The following is a 19,343-nucleotide window of genomic DNA, read 5'->3' as shown; positions in this document are numbered from 1 at the left end:
GGAGTGGTTAAGGAGTGGTCAGTTCTTAAAGAAACATGCACTTTTCGTATCTACTGCGCAGTCATTTTACTGGGAGTTCCCCAGGAAAAGCCCAAGGTGGGGCTACAGGGAGGTGTGGTTTTTAGGCCTGCTCTGTCACTGAGTTAACTAGTGGTCAGGCTGTCTGAGGGCTGTCCAGTCTGCCACCAATCAACGTCTTGTTTGACACGTAGATGTAGGGAGCATATATATGTCTTAAGTCTAGGTTATACATGAGGAGTCCAGGATGCAGATGATAAGGTAGGGAGTTGGTATAGATAGTCCAGTGGGTACAAATGACCCAGTACAAAGCCAGTTCAAACTAATAACTCCTACAGATGAGGTTTGTAACTGCACCACGGAGAGAGAGAAATGTGTTGCTGAGGCCTACTCATGAGTAACTGCTAGGCACAGTGTCCTTGGGCTGGGGAGAAACTGCCAGGGATGAGGCTAGGCGAAATATGGTCTTAGAATTGGGGTCCTAGTACAAGCACTCAAGCACCCCATCAGCATCTTCCCCAAAATTAACCTCTGATGAGGAAAATAGTTCTTGCCTTTGCAAAGGATTTCTCAGCTAGACAAACTAAAGTTAGCCAAAAAAAAAAATCTGATACTTCAGCAGTCAGGAGGCACAAAACAATGTAACCCTAAATGATTGACATGTCATCCCTTCCTTCTTCTCCTCTTCTTTAAAGGGAGTTAGTAATCCCCTTCATTGCGGCCTCTCAGGCTCTTTCTACAGCCCAACTACCTCTTAGAAATCCTTAAATAACCACCAGATGGCAGCAATACTCAGGCTGTATGGACCTAGGTTCATTGTACTGTGATCATCTCTTGATTATCTGCGCTCATAGGGCCCCTCTGCCTTCTGTGGCTAGTTGAGAATTGTAAATGATGCTCACAGCTGCTTATGAAACTCAGCAGGTTTCCTGTGGCTGGGTAAGCAGGGGGAATGAGTCTAGGGATGAACCTTAGGAAGGAGGAACAACCCATAAGTGCAAAGAAATTGTGCCATATGGAACTTATCTTCAGGCCATCCCTGGTTAGTGCCAGAAGCAAAGAGCAAAATGGTCTGCTCCTTCCAGGAGAAAGCTTAGTTCTTATGAAAACAAACTTGGAGCATAGGTGCCATCTAGCAAGATCCAGAGAACTTAAATGCCTTGTCCAAGGAATAAGTGGAAGAGTTAGGATTTGAACACAGATCCTCTGACTCCAAACCACTGGATCACACAGTAATATTTAAGGCACAAGACAGATCTAGGAAATAGGTAACTGTGAGCACTATTTAGAAGTAGCAGGAACAGTCCTTTCAGAAGCAGCCAGGTGGCACAATGGATAGAATGTCTAGCCTGGAGTGAGGAAGATTCATTTTCCTGAGTTCAAATCTGGCCTTAGACACTTACGAGCTGTGTGACCCTGGGCAAGTCACTTAGTGCTGTTTGCCTCAGTTCCTTATTTGTGAAATGAGGTGGAAATGGCAAACCAATGGAGGAAATACCAAGAAAACCCTCAAAATGAGGTCGTGAAGCCAGACATGATTGAAATGACTGAGCAACAACAATAAAAACAGACATTTGGGAGTCTTGAGAAATCAGGCTATAAATAGGTAACTGTTCATAAAAATTTTAACCATAGAAAATGGATGCTATCAAATATGTATATGTATATACATATACAGCACATGTATAATACACATCTAAACATAAACACAATATGCATATACATGTACCCATATACACATACACAGAAATATGCATATACGTACACAACACACACACACACACGTCTAGTTTGTACATAGTTGTTTACATATCATCTTTCTAATTATACCATGAGCTCCTTGAGAGTAGAGACTGGGGGTTTTTTTTTTTGGCTTTTCTTTGTATTTCTGGCTCTTTACACAATGCCTGACACAGAAGGTACTGAATAAATACTAGTTGACTGACTTTCTGTACAAAAGGAAATACATTGTAATTACAGAGAAATAAAGGAATACAAATATCTTCCTACCTGAGAGTCATTGGTTGATAAATTGTACCAAATTATGGAAGCCCAAGCATTAGGTAATTGACTAACATTGGAAATCATCACAACAGGTAATGAATTTGTCTGTTAAAAAAAAAGACAGGCAAAGATATTAGGATCTAACATTTATTGATGTTGAAAAAGCTGCTCATATAATGTCTCTTGAAAGACTTTGTCCAATGAGTTCATAATCTAATATTTATTACGGTTGCAGAAAATAGAAAAAATCCACCAGAGATCATTCCACTATGAATTTGGAGATCATTGCTTCAGTCTCGCCTTTACTAAAATTACAGAATCTCAGAGTTGAAAGGGACCAAAGAGGACATCTATTCCAACTTATACCTGAACAAGAATCCCCTTTTGATCGTATCTAGCAAGGGGTAATCCATTCTTTGCTAGACGATATCCAGGGAAGGAGAGCCCTGTCAAGGTAGCCCATCCCATTTTTGGATAATTCTAATTGTCAGGGAATTTTTCCTCATAATAAGTTTAAATTTACCTTTTTGTTCTGAGTTTTACATTCTGGGGCCAAGCTAACTATCAAATACCTCTTCCATGTGACATCTCTTGAAATGTTTGAAGACAGCTATTATGTCCTCCTAAAGTTTTCTCTTTTCCAAGTTAACCATTTCCAGTAAATTTAATCTACTTTCATATGGCATGATCTCAAAACCATTTCGTTATTCTGGTTCCCATGTTTGGAGGTTCTCCAGTTTATCAATGTCTTTGTAAAAATGTGCCAGGTATTAAATACATTATTCTAAGAGTGGTCTGAGTAGAGCAGAGCACCCCAGGGTTATTGAGTACCTACTTCCAGACACCGACTATTGTATGGCAGCCAAAAATTGCATTAGTTTTCTTAGCTACCTAATAATAGTTAGTGTTTGTATGGCATTTTAAGGTTTACAAAGCACTTTACAAATCTCATTTTGTCCTCACAACAACCTTAGGAAGTAAGTTATTGCCCCCCTTTCAGATTGAAGAAACTGAGGCAAAAAGAGGTTATGTGACTTGCCTGGGGTCACATAACTAGTAAGTATGTGAGGCTGGATTTGAACTCAAGTCTTCCTGACTGCAGAGTCAATGCTCCCTTCATCACTGATTCATGTTGACCTTGCAATCTATAAAACCCCCTGGATCTTTTTTCAAGCAAACTCTGTCTAGCAATGCCTTGCCCCTTTTGCTAGGTGTGTGGCAAGTCACAACCTCCCTGAACCTCAGTACACTCATCTGTAAAATGGAGACAACTATACTTGTACTGCTTACCTTACAGTGTTATGAGGATCAAATGAGATAACATATGTAAGAGCATTATAACTGGAAGGCACTATATGTGTGAGTTGTTGATGGCTGTATTAAGGGATTTCTCTGTTTTACCAGAAGTTAGGCCAAAGAATAAGTGATTATAACACATCACAGTAACATTTTAGTATTTGAGGGTAGACTCAAAGTAAATCTTAGAAATAATTGTGCGTATGATATATACTGGTAAAAAAAAAAACCAAATAATAGCAGATTCTTGCCAGTTGCAAGGTGTCATTCCCAAGATGAATTTTCCTTTATATGCTCCAAATAGCGTAAGATCTTGACTAATTTCAGTCCTTCCTTTTCGCTTACATTTCAAAACTTTTCTTAATGCTTTCTTCATTGAATTTAAATGAAGAAAATTATGGAACAATGAATCATAAATGTTTCTGTCATATGATTTTGTTCATTATAGAATTCTTAAATCCCTCTAGATTCTTACCTATGAAAATAAAGAATGTATCCCCCTACCTCTTCGACATGACTTTGTTTAAGGATTTTCATCTCTCTACTCATGGCTGAACTTTTATGACCCAGACAAATCTCAAAACAATCTTCACAATAGGCTGTTGGTATCATAGTGAAGTCAAGAATATGAATGCAAAGTCTCTGTTTACACAGTAATATAAATACATCTGCTTAATATGTGTAGATTATTTGGAGGATTTGAATACGTGAATAATCTGTGAACTCTCAGTTGGGGACTCCCACCATCAATGCAATTTGGAAACCTTTTCCTGGCTTAACAGTTAAATCCTACAGAGTTGTTAGTGGTTCATAGAGGTTACAGATGCAGCTAGTAAGTGTCACAGACTGGGTTTGTACGAATAACTTTACCAAGGGATTACTTTGTAGAGATAGGAAAATAATGAAATTCCTCTGGAGGAATAAAAAGTTAAAAATTTCAGTGGAAATAACAAAAAAAGTGCGAAGGTAGGGGGTCTAGAAATACTCAAACTATATTCAGATCTCAAACTATAGTACAAAGCAGTAATCATCAAAATGATTTGGTATTAATAAAAATAGAGACTTTGTTGCTGGAACAGATTAGGTATACAACATAGGAGACTGAATTTGAGGAAGATCCTAAACATCTAGAAAGGACTGCATTTTTTAAAACAAATTCTAAAACTGTTCCCAAAGATCTATGTGACTTATACCTCTCCAGGCCTCAGTTTTTTCCTCTTAAAATGAAAAGGTGGGACCAGGTATTCTCTAAAATCCCATGAAGTCCCCAAATTTTATGGCTATGTATTCACTGACAAGTATTCCTTGCAAATACTCACCTCCAAATCTATGGTCAAACCATACAGGCAAATCTGTGTTTCAAAACTTATAGAATGAAGCTCTTCAGTTACCATGTGAGGACCCTGAGGGGGGAAAACATACTTAAGTTTATAAACATACTATGTTTTAGTCTGATAGCATACAAACACACAGCTTGATTTAAGTGTACAAACTAAAAAAGAACTTTCTTTAAATTATTTAGGAACTTCACCTTAAGTGAAGAATGATTGTTGATATATTAGTACCAAAGTCTTAAAAACATAATAATTTCAGGCTTTTAAAATTTCTGGCCTATTTTCTCACAGGTGATTATAGCTGAAGATAAATAAATGTTTTCTTTGGTTGACAAATAAGCTGAAAATCTAGTTACTGTATGCATTCCTTTACAAGACAAGGTTTTGTATAAGCACAGCAGAAAGAGGTGCTGGAATCTTAATGAATTTGTTATACCAATAAGCCTGATGATGAATGAAGAGAAGGCTAGCATGGGGAAACTGAAGTGAGCTTGGTCCCCTCTCTCCAGGATACCTCACCATCCTACTCAACATCAGTCCAGTCTGAGTACATTGTCTCTCAGGAGACAAGTTCTCAAGAGTCAAAAAGAGGACAAAATTGTTTTTAAAATAACATTATTATGAAAAGCAAAAGAAAATGGGAATCATTTGGCCCAGGAGAAAGAAGGCTAAGGAAATATACAATAATGAATCTATAAAAAGAATGATTACAAGATATTTTCCATGTCTATTAAATAGAGAAAAAGTTTTTTTTTTTTTAAAAAAAAACAACCCTTAAACCCAAAAAAGGGATTTTGATATAAGGAAGAATTTCCTAACTGGCAACTGACTTCTAGTGCTGGATTTGTTCCTTTATTAGTTGTGTTATTTTGGATAAATCTCAAGCTCTCTGGGCCCAGTTCCTATGATTTCATGATGACAGTGATGATGTGACTATAATATAAGATGTATCTTTATAATGGGCAATTAGATGGTGCAGTGGATAGAGTGTAAGGCCTGGAGTCAGGAGGACTCATCTTTGTGAGCTCAAATATGGCCTCAAACACTTACTAGCTGGGTGACCCTGAGTAAATCACTTAACTCTGTTTACCTCAGTTTCCTCATCTGTAAAATGACCTGGAAAAGGAAATGGCAAACCACTCCAGTATCTTTGCCAAGAAAATCCAAAATGGGGCAATAAAGAGTCCAACATGACTGAAACAAATGAACAATATCTTCATGATACAGAGGACAGGAAACATAGCAATCTTTGATGTCTATAGGTACAGTAAGACAGGCTATCAGAGTACCTTTGACATAATGAAAGAATGTGTTACAATAGGGGAAAATTTGTTAGTACAACTCATGTTCCATCTTCTACTTTTAAGAAACACCAAGTTCAACCTACAGAGAAACCTGACTGCACAGGAAACCTTTAGGCTAGCTAGAAAGTGAGAGCTGGAACTATTTTTAAGGACACTGGGCTACGAAATAAACACCTGGGTCTTTTGCTAAATGAAAGTCACCCATGTACCACTCACAGCATCTTTTTGTTTTTAATTAAGTTTAATTTTTTTGGTTATATTCTAAGCTCCAAACTGTCTCCCTCTTCCCTCCCTCTCTCCACACCCCAGCTAATAGAGTTTTTGCACCTCATAACTTTCCACCACATAAACAGGATTACCTAACACCTCTGGTTTGTGGGTAAAATTGTTATTCATCAACAAAGGCCTGCTGACAAAGAGCAAACATAGGGGGTTACAATTCAAGTTCCCCTCCTGAAGCAGTTCTCACATTTCAGTCACTGCACCCTAGCTGGCTCCTTGCCAAGTCAGCACTTCTGAAGGCTGGGAAAGCTAATTTTATGGAGCACACACAGCAAGACGATCTTCCCACTGATTTATTCCCCATTGAGGAAGCCTCCTGGCTCAAAGGTAGACCCTGATTCTTGGATGCCTTACTGTGCAGCTGACAGCACACTAGAGATTTCTTTCTAAATGGAGGATCCACGTAAAGGAGAGTAAGGAAATTTGGGGCAGTGATCTCTAAACCTGGATTTATGTCAGTACCCAGTTTTCTTGGGTTGAGGTGGAAGAGTGTTGTAGAGCTCCAAAAAATAAATTATTACAACAAATTGAAATTGAATTAATTTTAATTTGCAAAGATAATGGTTTTATTTTAATTTGTTATGTGGCTGGAGAATCTGAGCTGACAATTGAAAAGGAAGAGATCTGGTTGGGCTTGATCACATTTGAGGAATGGGTGCTTTAAATGATTCTAAAATGCTCACTGCCCCGACAAGTCCATATCCACAGCACCAATATCCTTCTGAACATACTGTGTGGATTTGCATTTTGAGAATTTCAAGGGATTGATTCTGAAGAAGACATCTGAAAAGGAGGAAGATTCTGAAAGATTCATAGACATTATTACTACTCAAAAAAGATGATCAGGGGGGCAGCTAGGTGGCGCAGTGGATAGAACACTGGCCCTGAAGTCGGGAGGACCTGATTTCAAATCCGTCCTCAGACCAAATACTTGACACTTACTAGCTGTGTGACCCTGGGCAAGTCACTTAGCCCCAACTGCCTAAAAAAAAACCCCACAAAAACAAAGACAAAACAAAACAAAAAAAGATGATCAAGAAGATATCATAGGATCATAGATTTGTAGCTAGAAAGGGCTTTATAAAGGTCATAATGTTGTTGTTTAGTCATTTCAGTTGTGTCCAACTCTTTGTGACTTCATTTGGGGTTTTCTTGGCAAAAGTACTGTAATGGTTTACCATTTCTTTCTCCAGCTTATTTTACAGATGAGGAAACTAAGGCAAACAGGGTTAAATGACTTGCTCAGAGTCACACAGCTAGGAAGAGTCTGAAGCCAGATTTGAACTCAGAAAAATGAGTCTCCCTGCTTCCAGGCGTGGTGCTCTATCCACTGAGCCATTTAATTGCCCAGGTCATATAATGAATTTTCAGATAAGGGAACTGAGACTCAGAGGAGTTAAGTCAGTCACCCAATGTCACACAGATACTGAGTATCAAAGTTTTGAACCCAGGACCTCTGACTCTGAGATTAGCTCAGAGTCTTTCCATAGCACCTCCCTACTTCTCTTAATCAATAACTAACAACCCATATGCCCAGTTTCTTAAGCCCACCTATGAGAATGTTACTCTAATCTCATCACTCTACCGAAACTAGGTTATCAATGACCGCCTAACTGCCAAATTTGAGTCTTTTTTTTTTTTGTCCTCATTCTCATTGACTTATTTGCTACATTTGATACTGTTAACCGGACTCTTCTCTTGGGTACTCTTTGCTCTCTGGATTTTCATGATACTGCTTTCTCCTGGTTTACTCCTATCTGTTTGCCCTCATTTAATGTCCTTTGTTTGATCATCACATATCTCTCCAACTTACTGTAGATGTTTCCCAAGGTTCTGTCTCAAACGCTCTTTTCTTCTTCCTCTATTCACTCTTTCAGTAACCTATCATCTCTATGGAAATGACACATAGACATAAATATCCATCCCCAGTCTCTCCACTAAGTTTCACTCTCTAGGATGTTTCAAACTGGATGTCCTAGAAACATCTAGAACTCACATTTGGACACTCATGTGTCCGAAACTGAAGTCACTACCTTTCCCTCCAAACCTTCCCTCTTTCAAACTTCCCTATTTCCTCCTATTTCTACCATCCTTCCAGTCTCTCAGGTTCATAACCTGAGACTCCTCAGTCTCCCTCATCCCACATATCCAATCAAAAGCTAAATCTTGCTCATTATACCTTCACAATATCTTTGGCATCTGAACCCTTTACTCACACAACTATCAGCCAGGTATATGCCCTCAGGATTTCTTGCTTAGATTATTGTAATGTCCTCCTAATTCTTCTCCCTGTTTCATGTCTCTCCATAATTCAGTTCTTCCTACATACTGCTACCATAATAATTTTCTGTAAGTACAGATCTGACTGGCTCAAACTCCTACTTAATCAACTCCACTGGCTTCCCATTGCTAATAGATAAAAATTAACTTCTTCATCTAGTTTTTAAAACCCTACACAACCTGGCTCCAATCTATCTTACCAACCTCATTGGGCATTACTCCCCTTTTCTCATTCAGCCATCCAATTAAACTGGCTTTCTCACACACACGGAACACTTTATTTTCCACCTTTGTGCCTTTTGACTGGCTGTGCCAAATGGCCAAGCTGCTCTCCCTTCTTTTGTGGCTGGTTAGCCGTTTTCAGTCCTGTCTGACTCTTCGTGACCCCATTTAGGGTTTGCTTGGCAGAGATACTATGATGGTTAGCCATTTCCTTCTTCAGCTCATTTTACAGATGAGGCAAACAGGGTCAAGTGATTTGCCCAGAGTCACACAGTTAGTGTCTGAAGCCAGATTTGAACCCACATCTTCCTGACTCCAGGCCTGGTGTTCCACCCACTCTACCACCTAGCTGCCCCAACAACAACAAATTCAAATGGCTGAAATGTTCTCCATTCTTACTTCCACTCTATAAAGTCCCTCTATTCTTTTACAATGTAACTCAAACACAAAACACTTCCTGATCCCACCCCCCAACAGCTAGCGCCCTCCTTCCAAGCTACCTAATATTTAACTATTTTGTACGTATTTGCATTTAGTCTTGTTCTATTTATGCTTTATATCTCCTACTAGATATAGTAAATATAGTACTAGTAAGTTCTTTGCAAGTAGGAATTGTTACATTATTTATACTTGGATCCCCTGTGCCTAACACAGCATCTGGCACACAATATGTATTTAATAAATGCATGTTGATTGATTATCTGGGTATTCTTGATGAACATGTAAAAAAGACAGTAAATGAGCTTTTGCAAATGACACTCTATGGCCAACCACATTTTTCTTTTAGTTACCCAATGGACTGAAAGGTACAGAGCATTCAAGATCCTAGTTTGTTGAGTAAAAAAGCATTTGATTTGCTAGAGCAAAATGCAGCCTTAAGGCTCTTCTCCAGCAAAGTGTGTCTTATAAAGATACTAAGATCGTGTAAGATGACAGTAAAGAGGCAACCATAGAGATAATTTTGTTTTACAATTCTCTGATTACTAATGTCACATGGGAGTATACAGTAGGGACCTATATGCTATGAAAGGTGATTGCCATTTGGTGCCATGGAAAGAATGCTGGATTTAGAGTGACTGGACCTGGGCTTGAATCTCATTTTAGCCACTTGCCCACTATGTGATCTTGGACAAGTTATCTAACCTCTTTGGGTTTTTTCAACTTTAAAATAAAGGGATTATAGTAGATAACTCCTAAAGTCCCTCTCAGTTTTAAATCTATGGTCTCATGATCCTATGACTGTTTGTTATGGAGGAGGTTCAGCAAAGAGACTAAATAGAAGAGGGATTCTTCATAGATGATGAGTCCTCCAGATGGTGAAGGACATTGTATTAACTTCATTAAGCACTCTAGCATTACAGAGCCTTCTAAATGAGGTCTAAAGTCAACAAAAGAGTTTGACCTAAATTATTCACATAGGAAAAACCAATTGGGTGAAGAATGTCTATTGTACAGATTCTGATATGCAGTTGAATGGCTAGTCCATAGAGTTGGTCCATCAGTGTCTATATCTTGGACAAACTGCAGATAAACAATGAATTGTGGCCAGAATAAAGAGGAGAAAAGCAGGCTACATTATGTTTGGGAAAATCCATAGCACTTTCAATAATGTCATGCTTTTTCCTGAAACAAAATCCCTTTTTTTTTTCATTACTAGTATTCTCTTCAGGTGATGTTTTATGGTTTGTGAATCATGAAATACCCCCATTTCTGAGGAACCAAAATTATGAATCACCAAAGGTCATTTGGCAAGAAACATTTTTTCTGACCAGATCTTTGATTTCGGGCTGTAGAGAACTTACGATGAGGAACAGCCCTCCATCTTCTCAGATTCAGATTGGTACTTGCACTGCAATTTATAGTCTTTGAGACTTCACCTAGGGAACTGAGAGGGACAGTGACTTTTTCAGTGTCACATGGTAAGTATACATCAGAGGCAAGGCTTAAGGAAGGGAAGGGAACAAGTCTTTATTAAATATTTAACAATGTCCCAGATACTGTGCTAAGTGCTTTACAAATAATATCCTATTTGATCTTCACACCAATCTAGGGAGGTGAGTTACTATCCCTATTTTGAAGTTGGAGAAACTGAGGCAAACCGAGGTCAAGTGACTTGCCCAATGTCACATGGCTAGTAAGTCGAGGTCAGGTTTTGATATCAACTCTTCCTGACCTCAGGCCTAGCACTCTGGCCCCTGTACTGTGACTTATTGGGTAGATTCATAGACAACAATCACTTAGAATGAAAAGTCATGGAGGGCTATTCATCCGAATTTGTGGAGTGCATACTCCCACTGGAATCATGGGACCATCAGAATAATGGGATTATTGCTCATAAACGTATAAATCCTTTTAAAGATTATAGAATCTTATCTTGGAAGGGACCTTCAGGGTCCCGATGTAGGAGTCTCCTAATCAGTGTAGGAATTCTTTCTATAAGATTGCAAAATCAAACATGCAGTAGAATATCACAGTTCTAAAAAGGTTGGAAAATGATTTCTTTAAGGAGGATGCCAGCAGGGGAGTTGATGAGAGGAATTGCCTCGTTAACTTGATAAGCTTGTATGTTGGTAAGCCTTTGTTTGGGATTTTGATCATTTCTCCCTATACCCTTTGACAGCCTTCACAGAGGATTAACTATGTTTCCTGGGCATTAGGGATGATTTGATTTGCTTAATTATCATTGGTCAGAGCCTTTCTTTTGCTACTAAGAGGTTTCCTTTAGTAAAAACATTTCCCTTTTTACCCTTTTTGTCTGTATCCTTTTCTAAGGACATCCCAGGGATTAACAGAGATAATGGACCAGAAATAGTAGACCTTGTCAATCAGGGTTGAACTCCTGGCTACCTTAGGGAAACAGGCTTGTATGCTCTTTGGCCCAAGTGGCCTGACAGGAGATTTCCTGGATCTCAAAGTCCTGGATCCAACCTTGGAGAGCATGTGGTCTAACTTTTCAACCTTGGAGGCAGCAGCTATGAAGAATAAAACCACATGATCAGAGTATTAAGAATACCTAAACACCAGTTTTCTGGAGGTCTTTGAAAGTTCCTGAACCCTTTGCCTCCTGGTTAGAGGAGGAGGGATTTCTTGGGCAGTGTCATTGTGGAATCCATTTTTTTCTAGAAAAAGGAGAGTCCATGGGTAGCATCATTTATTTCTGCTTACTATGTGCCAGGCACAGTCCTAAGCACTTTATAATGTTTGACTCATTTGATCTTCACAATAACCCTGGGAGGTAGGTGCTATTAGTACCCCCATTTTATAGATGAGGCAAATAGAGGTTAAGTAACTTGCTCAGGGTCCCACAGCTAGTAAGTATGTGAGGCTGGATTTGAACTCAGGTCTTTCTGACTCCAGGCCCAGCACACTATCCTCTGTACCACCTAGCTGCCCACTGGAGAGGGAGGAAAACTTTACTGATTATTTATTGGTAACTGTGAGTCCTCTATGCTCCCCACAAAAGCATTCAGATTAACACTATTAAATACAAGACAACCTTCGTTTTATCCCACAGAAGAGTACAATACAAACGATTTACTAAATCCCATAAACAAGACAATTCTCTTCCTCCAGAGACCCATACAGTCCTCTAGATTTGATAGTGCTAACCCGTGATTGAGGCTCCCCTTTATGCATTCTCTACAGGATAGAATTAAGGCTGCTCTATACCTGACATATACTTGTTATCATGAGTGCTTACATGGGATCTGGAGGCCTTATCAACTTCTGTGGAGCTCTAAATTGAGCTCTTTTCTGAGAATTTCCAGAGAGAGCTCTGGGTAAGAGCAGTATGATCCAATAATTTCGGGATCACCCTAAGATTAATGATAATTTATGTAGTACTTTAAGGTTTGCAAAGCACTGTAGTCTAGGGTTCCCTAGTCATTTTTGAAAAAGAACTTCTTTTCATTTCTTTGAAGCCAAATCCCTTTAATAGAAGGTAGAGTCCTCTAGGCCAGTGGGGAATAAGGGGCTGACAATGGAGTCCTCATCAAAGAAAGAAAAGAGGAAGCAAAAACACCTCCTCCCTTGGGCTGTACCTGACCATGGTACCTGCGTCCCGGAACTTCTGACTATTTGTCTTAGTCTTCTGGAGTGTTTGACTCCTCCTCCCTGGGTGCTCAGTGCCTGACTGACTCCTTGCTTCCCATTCACCCCTTATTTCCAGTTCACAGTTCTACTACATCCTTAATTTTTTGATTTCTCAATTGTTCTTTTAGGTCTTGAAGTTGCAATAATATAATGTTGATATCTGTTATGCCATCACAATATTTAAAAATATTGAAACCTTCAGGCTGCTGGGTTTTTTTCAAAGACTTCTAGGGCTACACTAATTTTCTATCAACAGGGGGAGCCCAGAGAAAAGCTTCGAACAAAATTAGAGATGGTCTGATTCAGAAAACCTGGAGGTGATGTGGGAACAAATATCAAAGATAAAATAGAGTCATTGTGGTTAGGCTAGAAGAGTTTGCTGTTGATTTCAAAATAAGAGAAACTATAATGAAGGTAAATAATTGCTAAGACTATATCCTAAATATATTATTAAAAGGAGGAGTGGAAAGGACCTATTAGTTGAAAAAAAATTATAGTTGCTTTATTGCTAAAAAGCAAAAAAAGAAGAAACAACCTTTATGTTAATGAGTGGGAATGTTGGAAAAAATCATAGACCTTTGGCATATTAATGTAATGGAATATGATTGTGCTATAAGGAAAGGCAAATAAGGGGCAGCTAGGTGGCACAGTAGATAGAGCTCTGGCCTTGGAGTCAGGAGAACCTGAGTTCAAATCTGGTCTCAGACACTTGAAACTTACTAGCTGTGTGACCCTGGGCAAGTCACTTAACCCCGACTGCCTCACCAAAAAAAAAAAAAGAAAAAGGCAAATAGGAAGAGTGCAACAGGAAATGGAAAGGCTCATACTATGTGATACAAAGTGAAAAAGATGACAAATGCATTGACAGACTCTAAAGGGGAGGCAGAGCAAATGTAATATTATTCTCATTTTTAATACTATGCATTTTAAAATAAAATTATAAATAGTTTGAATTTCATTTGAAGTTGTGCTACATATTTTGTTCTATTATGTTTATTTGTGCCAATAAAAAAGCTTCTTGAAATAAAGGCCCATTTTTTTAATATCAGTATTTTCCCAGGGATGAAGCAAATCATGAAATACCCCAGACAAGAATCAATTCAACTTTCAGATCGATCCAAGGGCAATAGATGGGTGTAGGGTGGCAGATTTTTGTCTATAGAGAACAGCAAATAGGCCAGTTTAGCTGAACCAAAGAGTGTACAAAGGAGAATAATGTGTAACATAAGCCTAGGGAAGTAAGCTATAGCCATATTGTGGAAGGCTTTAAATGCTACACAGAGGGGGTTTTATTTGATCTTAGAAACAATAGGGGCATGCAGTGGTGCAGTGGATAGAGCACTGGGCCTGTAATCTGGAAGATTCATCTTCGTAAGTTCAATCTGGACTAGTTGTGTGTCCCTGGGCAAGTCACTTAACTCTGCCTCAGTTTCCTCATCTGTAAAATGAGCTGGAGAAGGAAATGACAAACCACTCTGGTATCTTTGCCAAGAAAATCCCAAATGGGGTCATGTAAAGTCGGATGTGATTGAAAAACAACTGAACAACAAGCAGAAAAGAGACAGTATATAGAGCCATTGAAGTTTCTTGATCAAGGTAGTGCTATAGTCACACTTGTGCTAAGAAAGGCCAGTTTGGCAACCATGTGGAAGATGAATTGGAGAGAGAACAGCCTGGAAGTAGGACGATCATTTAGGAGAATGTCACAGTAGTCTAAGCAAGAGAGGATCAGGGTCATCATTGTGTAAGCAGAGAGATGGAATTAAAAAAAAATGGTAGGATACCTAGCATGCTTAACTAAGTCAGGATCAAAAAAGATCTTGAGAGGATAGAGCACTGGGTTGAATCTAATAAGATGAAATTCAGTAGAGATAAATGGAAAACCTTAAACCTAAGTGTACAAATCAGCTTCACAAATAGAAAAAGAATGAAATATGTTTGGACAGTATTTGTCTATAAAAAGTCTGGAAGTTTTACTAGACTACAGTCTCAATTAGAGTCATCAGTGGCAGCTAAAAAAGTTAATGGCAGTCCTGGGCTGTATTAAAAGAGGCCAGGCTTGCAGAAACAATGAGGTGATAATCCCTCTGCCTTCATCAAACTTCATTTGGATTACTGGGTTCTGTTCTGGTAATCACAGATAAGCTGGAAAGTTTCCAGGGGAGAGCAACCAAGATGGTGAAGGGCCTTGGGTCCACTTCATAGGAAGATCCTCTATGGGGAGCCTCTCAGCCACAGAGATGAGAAGAAATTTCAGAACATCCAAGTAAACCTTAAGGGTCCAAAAAGAGCAATGCCAGAAGCAATGGTGAAGTAGCCTCTGGAAGAATAGAGGAGGATTTGTGCTAGTGTTTCCCATCAGGCCTCCTGGAGAGAAAGGGAACAGCCATCGGGTCATGTGGCTGGCCACAATTTGAAGAAGCAAACCTGGATCTCAACCTTCATTATGTGGTGAAGTATGTAGACAAGCAGCAGGTCCAAAGGGAAGGAGGTTGATCATTTAGCAGTTCCAGGTATGTTTCCCTTCCAATAGAACCTCAATCCCAATCTAAGTCTAGGCAGAGGTGTCAAACTCAAGGCTCAATAGACAGCCTCCAGGGATCCATTTTCATTTGAGTTTGACAACACTGGTCTAGGGGATTGTGTAGGTCTCTGGGAAAAGAGAATCCTCTTGAGTGTTTATGGGTCTCATTGAATCCTTTTTTTTTTTTGTACTTTTCCTTCTGGTGATATGAAGATTGTCCTATATTTGGTAATTTCAGTCTGAAGCGTGCATAAGGAGTCCCAGATCCTTCTTTCTTTTATCTTTGAGTCTTTTCCTTTCCTCCTCACCAGCCCATCCAAGTAAGTCCTACTGATTTTATAGTTGTGATGCCTTTTGTCTTCAAACCCTCATGCCCACACCCACTGCCCTAGTTCAGGCTTCTCTTTCTCCTCCACACAGTTGTAAAAGCAAAACAAGACAACCCCTCCCCCCCAAAAAAAACCCCAAACCCAAACGCTTCTTAATGTGTTGGTCTGATCAAGATTTCACGTTTTCAAAAATCTTCACTACTTCATTCACCTACCAACCTCCCCTTGGCTTCATCTCCCTCCCCCTTCCCCCACCCCCACAGTGCTTCCCAAATAAAATTCGAGCTCTATGTCCTGGTATCCAAGACCTCCCACAATCTGGCTTCGACCTTCCCTTATTCCAAATTACTCTTAATGAACATTACACTTCAGTCAGACTGGACTATTTGTCATTGCCAATCTCATTCTATCCTCTCCATCCACCATACATTTGCACGTGCTTTCCACCATACCTAGAACAGACTTCTCCCACATTTCTGCCCTGTTGAAAAAAGATGAAGATTTCTTTCAAGTCCAGCCCAGGTCCACTTCCTCCATGAAACCTTTCCAGTCACCATTAATAGAATTGATCTCTTCTTCCTTGAATGTCACTCTCACTCCATTTTGACCCTCTGATACCCTTATCAATCAACTAGTCAATCAACAAGCATCTACTATGGAAAAGGCATTGTGCTAGGCACTGGGGATACAAATACAAAAGTGAGACAGTCCCTGCCCTCATGAAACTTACATTTTTTCTCCAGGAAAATGTGGTCTGTTCACAAATCAGAATACATACATACATACATACATACATACATACATACATACATACATACACACACATACACACATACATACATATACATACATACATATATACATACATACACATACATACACATACATACACACACATACATACATATATACATATACATACATGCATATACATATATACACATACATGCATATACATACATACACATACATACATATATACATACATGTATACATACATACATATATACACATACATACATATACACATACATACACACATATACATACATATATACATACATATACATACACATATATACACATACATACATACATATATACATACATATACATACATATATACACATACATACATACATACATATCATACATACATACATATATATATGTATGTATGTATGTATGTGTATATATGTATGTATATATGTATGTATGTATGTATATATGTGTATATATGTATGTATATATATATAAAACATTGATTTGGAAAAGAGCACTAATAATTGGTGGGGAAAATCAAGAAAAGCCTTTTGGAAGATGTGTCACCTGAGCTGAGGTGAGGAGAAGGAGCATAAGTGGCATGGGGACAACTTTTGCAAAAGTACAGAAGTCAGCATGTTGTCTGCAGGCAACCACACATTAGCACAGGTGGGCTGTGCAGCACAAAGTGAGCAATGAGGAGTAACGTGGATACCCTGGAAAAAGGGTTTGATGCCAGATTGAAAGACTTTGAATATCAAGTGGAGGAGATTGTATTTTATCCTAGGGGCAACAGGGAGTGATTGGAGCTTCTTGAGCAGGGGAGTGACATGGGCATCCCTAACTCTTTGAAATGTATGACACCTTACCTGTGTTCAGATCTGATACTGCGGTTAGATTATAAACTCCTTGAGGTCAGGGGCTATGTAGCTTTTAAGTTCTATGTCGTTAGTCTTTGGAATAGTACCTTGAACATAGTAGGTGTTTAATAAATGTTGAGAAGAACCTAGGATAGAGGAAAATTTATTCACCTGCAGTGAAGTAAGAAATATGTTCCTGGCATTGGATAAACAATGTCTTATGGGAATGGCTAGGTAGCTACAGAATCTTAGAGCAGACAGAGAAGAAACTGGACTATCTCCAGTGTCTTCTATTGTGAGGTTTGGTATAGGGCTCTGGTTTAATAGTAATCTGTATATTTCCTCCAATGAATTTAAAACTCTTTCATGTGTAGGTTTGACAATAAAGTCATAGCGACACACAAAACCAGTCTCTATCTTAGAGTCAGTTTGCATTTTGATTTTTAGCTACCTCAAAAAACAAACAAACAAACAAACAAAAATCTTAGGGGGCAGCTAGGTGGTACAGTGGATAGAGCACTGGCCCTGGAGTCAGGAGGACCTGAGTTCAAATCCAGCCTCAGACACAAAACACTCACTAGCTGTGTGACTCTGGGCAAGTCACTTAACCCCAACTGCCTCAAAAAAACAAACATTTTGATTTTTAGCTTTTAGAACCAAAAGACAGCTGAGAGATTTTTCTAATTCACCATATTATAGACCTAGAGAACTAAAGTAATAACTAATAATAATAATAATAGTTGCCATTTATACAGTGCCTTTATTGTTGTTCAGTCATTTCAGTCATGTCTGACTCTTTGTGACCCCACTTGGAATTTTCTTGGCAAAGATTGCCATTTTCTTTTCCAGCTCATTTTACAAATGAGGAAACTGAGGCAAATAGGGTTAAGTGACTTGCTCAGGGTCACACAGCTAGTAAGTGTCTGAGACTAGGTTTGAACTCACAAAGAGTCTTTCTGACCAAAGGCCCGGAACTTTATCCACTGCACCACCTACCTGCCATATGGTGCTTTAAATTTGCAAATTCTAGCTTTACATACGTGATCTCATTTGATTATCACAACACCCCTGAGAGGTAGATGTCATTATTATCATCTTTTTACATATGAGGAATCTGACGCTCAGAGATAGTGATTTATGCAAGGTCAAACTTTATGCCAAATCTAGTGTATTTCCCACTAGCCCATGTATTTATCTAATGTATATTACTCTAATGTCAAACTCTTACTATCCTTACCCTCCAGAAAGATAAACTACACCATTAAATAGTTAAATGTTTTGACCAAAATCATATATTCAGTTTGTATCAAAACTACAACTAGAACCTATTTCTTAATTCTCAAATGACTGAATGAGACTGTTGACATGAAACAGACTAGGCAAAAGTAGGATGTGCAGTTACTTTCCTAATGCTAAAAATTTTATTAATTCACCATTATCCAAGAAATACCTGCTCTCTCCCTGACCCCAATCCATTTTCCTCCCTATCTTCCCTATTTTGGTTGAGAGTGCCACCATCCTTCCAGTAATTTCCTTTCACAAGGAAAGGAAATTACTTCGTTCTCCATTACCACATATATCCAAACAGTTACCAAGTCTTGCCAATTCTACCTTTACAACACCTTGGATCAGTCCTCTTCTTTTCACTTATGCAGATACACCTTAATTTAGGCCCTCATCACCTATTAGACAGTCTACTTTAATAGTTTCCTGTTTGGTTTTTTCCCTTCCCAATCTCTCCTCCACACAGCTGCCAAGTTGATAGAATACTGAAGCACAGGTTTGACCATGTCACTCCCCTGCTGAAGAAGTTTCAGAAGGTCCCTACTACCTGTAGAATAAAATACAAACTCTTCTGTCTGTCATTCAAAGTCTTTCACAGCCTGGTTCCAGTATGTATTTCCAGACTGATTGTATGTTACCCTCACTCACATACTTTATGTTCAAGCCAAAGTGATTTATTTGCTGTTCCTCGCACACATTTGATCTCCTACTTTTGTGCTTTTGCAAAAACTCCCTGATTGGGGCAGCTAGGT

General features: G+C 38.8%; 1 protein-coding gene across 2 annotated transcripts in view; it reads right to left on the bottom strand.

Moving 5' to 3' along the window:
* The window catches only part of STAT4 (signal transducer and activator of transcription 4), a 144,769-nt gene that overhangs the window by 18,171 nt on the left and 107,255 nt on the right, over positions 1 to 19,343 (bottom strand). For both annotated transcript variants that reach the window (XM_078146920.1, XM_020993623.2), the window contains exons 15-16: positions 4,638 to 4,721; positions 2,029 to 2,127 (exon numbers count right to left, since the gene is read on the bottom strand). In XM_078146920.1, the coding sequence (XP_078003046.1) occupies positions 2,029 to 2,127; positions 4,638 to 4,721 (183 nt within the window). The remainder of the gene's footprint in view (positions 1 to 2,028; positions 2,128 to 4,637; positions 4,722 to 19,343) is intronic.

Source organism: Phascolarctos cinereus, unplaced genomic scaffold, assembly GCF_003287225.1.
Source record: "Phascolarctos cinereus isolate Bilbo 61053 unplaced genomic scaffold, phaCin_HiC Scaffold_726;HRSCAF=1367, whole genome shotgun sequence".
Taxonomy (NCBI): Eukaryota; Metazoa; Chordata; class Mammalia; order Diprotodontia; family Phascolarctidae; genus Phascolarctos; species Phascolarctos cinereus.
This window is presented reverse-complemented; position numbering and strand designations above follow the sequence as displayed.